This window comes from Helobdella robusta, assembly GCF_000326865.2.
Source record: "Helobdella robusta unplaced genomic scaffold HELROscaffold_8, whole genome shotgun sequence".
NCBI classification, from domain to species: Eukaryota; Metazoa; Annelida; class Clitellata; order Rhynchobdellida; family Glossiphoniidae; genus Helobdella; species Helobdella robusta.
Genome location: NW_008705459.1, coordinates 674645 through 679936, shown reverse-complemented (window position 1 = coordinate 679936; position 5292 = coordinate 674645). Strand labels below are relative to the sequence as shown.

Below are 5292 nucleotides of genomic sequence, written 5' to 3'. Positions count from 1 at the left end.
AATGTTTAAAATTTTTGGGTTTTGTTTTAATTCCACAAAATTTGAATTTGTTTAAATCATGGATTTGAATGAATTCAAAAAAAAATAAAAAAATAAATTAACATAACACAATTATTAAAATTATATTACATATTTTAAAATTTTTTTAATTCTTTGCAGTAGCTTAGATTTACTTGTTTTGATTGTGATTTCAACTTTAAATTTAGCTAAACTGATTACAAAAAAAAAGTTTTTTCTCAAAAATTTCCAACTAGTTTTATTTATATGGTTTATTGATTATAATATTATCGTTAATATTTTATTAATAAATTATAAAGTTTTTTTTTTAATTTTTAAAAGACCAATTTCTTAGATCAATCAATTTGATAAATAAACAAATAAACAACTAGATTAAAGTTAAAAATTTTAACATTTGTAAGTTTTACATTTGAGTAAAGTTAGTGAATAATTTTTATAGATAAAATACCGGTTCTTGAAGACGAAACTTTAAATATTCAAATGTTGTTTTAATATTTATAATTTTAAAATAGACAGTTTTTAATTAATTAAATTTTTCGTTAAATTATTTTTTGCAGGAAGGTTTACGTTAAAAATGTCAGCAACTACTGCACAGAATGATATAGCAAAATCATGCTCTCATTATCCTAAAAAACAAAGAAAAATAGGCAGTTTTTTTAACCATTCTATTGTAACAACAGTCCCTAATCAGAATGAACAATTTGACCCTGAGGATATCTTTTATGGCACCACTTTACCTGATCACTCTTCATCAGTAACAAATAGTATCTCAGCAGCAAAATCAAAAGTACCTGTACAGGCAGAATGTGTTTCTCAAGTCACACATACATCGTTACCTTTTGATCAGATCATCTCCAAAGATTTTGCACCTTTTAGACAGTGGTACAAAGGCTTCAAACTTGATGCTGCTTGGTTGCAGAGACACCATTCAGAACTGAAAGCAATAAAACTGGGTTCTCGTAAAGGTCTAAAATGCAAACTGTGCTACGATAACATTTCTGAAGCTAAAAAGTATGCTCGAAATGGTACTGTCCCAATAGCTGATGGTGTTCGGTGTGACGGCATGCAACAGCTTCAAAGAATTATTGATCACTTGAAAGGTGGTGCTCATAGTGCTGCACAACGGGCCGATCTTGCACGAAAGCAATGGACCGCACAATCTGACAAACATCCATGGGTAAAAATTTTGAAACAACACAATATTGAACTGATATCAACTCTTATTCGCCTTACAGTTGATGTACACAATGATTCAGTAACCAAAACGCTGTCAGCTTGGTCTTGGCCAAGTCGTTCACTAGCACAAATGCATGCAAAAAACCAAGTTAAGCAATACATTGATCACGGTCTTGATTGTGACTTTGTGGCGTTTAATCCACCCCAGTCAGCATTGCATTACAGAAATCCTGACCGGTACAGAGAGATATTATCATTTGCGTCCAAGCATGAATTGAGCAGAGTTATTCAAGCATTGAAAATCGCAGACTGTGTCGCCCTAAAAATTGACAAATCTGTTGATAAATACAATGCTGACAGTCTGTTTGTTACTGCCAGATACATGGACAACACTAATTTTGAGATGAAAGCTAGTTTTCTTGGCGAATGCCACAGTGAGTTAAGAGGAGTAATTGGGATGGTCGATGCTTTGCAGAAACGTTTCCAGTATCTTGAAATTGAAGATGTCATTAAAGCAAAGATGGTGGGTCTTACGACAGATGAGGAAAATTCAAATACTGGACGTCACGGGGGGTTGTGGGTAAAGATGTCTGAGTATTTAGGGCACAACATGTTGACATTTTGGTGCATAGCTCACAGATCTGTCCTGGCTTTTGAAAGCGTTGAAAATGTGGTTCCGAAGTTTCGTCATTGGTTAACAGATGTAAAAAATGTCGCTACTTATTTTCGTGGTCAAGCTACCGACAAGAAAACCTGCATGAAATTGCTGCAAATTTGGGTGAGACTGCTAAACATTTTCCACGACATCATGAAGTTCGTTTTGCGGAGCACCTTGCCAATGTTGTACTTGCAGTTCTGTCTAATCATCAGATGATGTGCGCTCACAGGAAGACAGTTGTACAACAAGGTGAAAATAATGAAAAAAATAATGAAAAGCAAAGAGCAAGAGGTTTTCTGAAGGATTGGTCCCAAACTTCATTCAACTTGAACATGAGTGCTGTCGCTTTGGATATCTTGCGACAGTTCACTGATTTACAAAAAGAAGCTCAATGCACGTTTGTTACCTTGGCTGATTTGATGCAAAAACGCGACCACGTACTTCAGCGTCTTTCCATGAAATTTTGAAGCAGTGCGTCTTGAGGTAATCACATGTGCAAAGAACTTCCTTGAGAGAAGGTTGGATGTCGATCAGGATTTACAAGTAAAGGCAATGATAGATGTTGCCAATGCTGAAAATGCTGAAGCAATGATCAAAGCCGGTCGGCAAATTGTATTAGATATTTTTGGTGATAATTATGTTTCAGAATTTGTAGATGATGCTGTTGGTTACTATTCATCATTTGGTGCTTCATCTTTTAAGCCGCATGAAAGCAATACTGCCAAGTTGTACTTATTGCTACAAAAAACAACACTGTCGTCTCTTTTAAACAAGCTGGTTCAAACATTTCTTATAACTTGCCCTCACAGCATGATCACGGAACGGGTAATTTCATGCCATACAGAATTAAAAAGCGACCTTCGATCATCTATGTCGAGAAATACTGTGAATGACCGATTATGCATTGCTTTAAATGCTATAGGTACCGCAAATTTTGATCCTCGGCTAGTGGTGGCTGATTTTCTTTCTTCAAAAACGAGACGATCGACTCTACCAGATGATGAACTTCAAGTTTTTTAACACTGAAAATAACTTGTGATTAGCTAATTTAACATCAATTGTTTTTTTTGTGATACTGGGTCGTTAATAAAAAAAGTTACTTATTTCAAATTGACAAAAGAGTTAGTGCATGTGCATTTTTAACGCATCAACATTTACATAAACAAAATCATGAACAATATTTTATTGACAATTTAAATTAGACGTTTTGTCATTAGCCCATTTCTGGTTCAAATTAGCTTATTCCTTAGGCTTGTAATCTATGTTTTTACCGCAAGATTGAAGAATTGTATTCTTCCATGAAAAAAACTTCGTTTTCATTAAAAAGTTGATGCAATATCTATTAGGCTCCCGTGATTTGAAAAGAATTGGTACTATAATTATCATTTCCAAAACTTTTAAAACTTTGTCACCTAGTGAAAATTTCTTAGACGAGGCTCTGATTAATCCAGATATTTGGCCAAGATACACGTTCCTTCGCGAATGGGACTTCTCGTATACGAAAAAATCTTATGACAACAACACGAAAAGAAAATCGATCCTCAACCATGGCTTCGTTAAATGATTGTAACATCACTGCTGATCTTGGTCAAGCAACATCCTTCACCGAAGTAGAACCTTTTTACGACAATGATGGATTGGATGATGAATTTCATGATCCAGATGTTAATTTTTTTAATTCTTTAAATAATCAATCACCTTTCTTTTACCTGAAAAAATTATAAATTATGTAAATAATGTAAACTCATTTTTCATGTTACATTTTAATGCAAGAAGTTTGATAAACAAAATGACCGAACTTAAAAGCCTATTATATTTATGTAACAATATTTTTTCAATCATATGTGTTACTGAAACATGGTTAACTGATTATAAATATCATTTAATTAATTTAGCTAACTTTAATTTTATATGCAAAATCGTAGCAATAGAGCTGGTGGCGGCGTTGGCATTTTTATCAACCAGCCTTTAAGATATAATATCCGTGATGACATCAATATCTGATCTTTGTACTTTGAATCACTGATTGTTGAAATTTGTGTAGTTTATGATTTAAACTGTTTTATTTATGTAATTTATAGACCACCTAATTTTAATTTACAATTATTTCTTGACGACTTGAATAATTTGTTTTCAAAATTGAATTTTTGTCATAAAAAACATTATACCTATAAACTAGGGGATTTTAATATTGATCTTTCTAAAATAAACTGTAATTACGCTTTTAAAAATTTAATGTTCTCTTATAATTCAAATCCATTAATAAGTTTGCTTACCCGTGTTACTTCATCGTCATCTTCTGTTATTGATAACATTTTTACTGATAATCATAATTCACACAAATCAGCTGTTTTATGCTCTGATATTTCTGATCCTTTCCCTATTTTTACTTCCTTTCAACTTAATAATTCTTCTAAAACAACTTGCATGTCTACTTTATCGCGTAACTTCAAACTACATAATCTATCTAAGTTAAACTTCTTTCTACATGACTGGAGCTTTTTCTTAAATATTACTGATACTAATACTGCCTTTGAATACTTTATTACTATTTTTAATAATGCTATTACACGATATTGTCCGTTTACTAAATCACGTCAAAATTTCAAGCAGCCATTAATCGCTACCGGTTTGTTAAAATCTTTTAGAACTAAAAATAATTTCTACAAAAAGTCTATAAAAACTCATTCTCTCTCTGATGATTTAAAATACATTAAATATAAAAATTTATTTACTCATCTTTGTATAACTACAGAAATGTCATACTTTCATAATCAATTTAACTAGCATAAAAATATGGCAAATAAACCTGGAATTTATTGAAATCATGCCTGGGATTATCTCGGTCAAATTTAAATTACTCTTTAAATGTAGAAGATGTTGTTATTAATGACGAGCTATCATTATGTATTCATTTTAACAAGCATTTTTCATCTTTGTGTGATATAAATTCTTCATGTAATACATCGCATTTAACTTATAGTTATAAGAAATATATAAATCTACATGTATTTAAATCATTTGTCTTGTAATAATTTTGATGTAATGGATATCATAAATAATTTAACTAGTAATTCTAATAGTTCTGGTCATGACCAAATTTCTAATTCCTTACTAATGAAAACAATGACAAACATTATTACTCCTCTTTTGCATCTAATTAACCTTTCTTTTTCTAACTCTTTTTTTCCTAGCTGCCTTAAATTATCTAAGGTAAATTCCTTTATTCAAATCTGATGATAAACAAGAAGTCAATAATTATCGCTCCATTTTTTTGATCTCAAGTTCATCAAAAATTATTGAAAGAATTATTTTTAAAAGACTGTCTCTATTTCTTCAGTCCAATAATATCTAGTAAAGCATCGAATAACTATTACTTATCGTCTTAAGTTAAGATTTCCTAATTTTATTTTGTACTCTTTATATAATATATTAGTTCT

General features: G+C 31.3%; 1 protein-coding gene across 1 annotated transcript; it reads left to right on the top strand.

Moving 5' to 3' along the window:
- Positions 1 to 592: 592 nt before the first annotated feature.
- HELRODRAFT_165352 (hypothetical protein) lies at positions 593 to 3416 on the top strand (the record flags this gene model as incomplete). Its single annotated transcript, XM_009031955.1, has 4 exons — positions 593 to 2007; positions 2082 to 2299; positions 2499 to 2677; positions 3180 to 3416. The coding sequence occupies 4 exons, from the start codon at positions 593 to 595 to the stop codon at positions 3414 to 3416; spliced, it is 2049 nt and encodes a 682-aa protein (XP_009030203.1).
- Positions 3417 to 5292: the final 1876 nt, after the last annotated feature.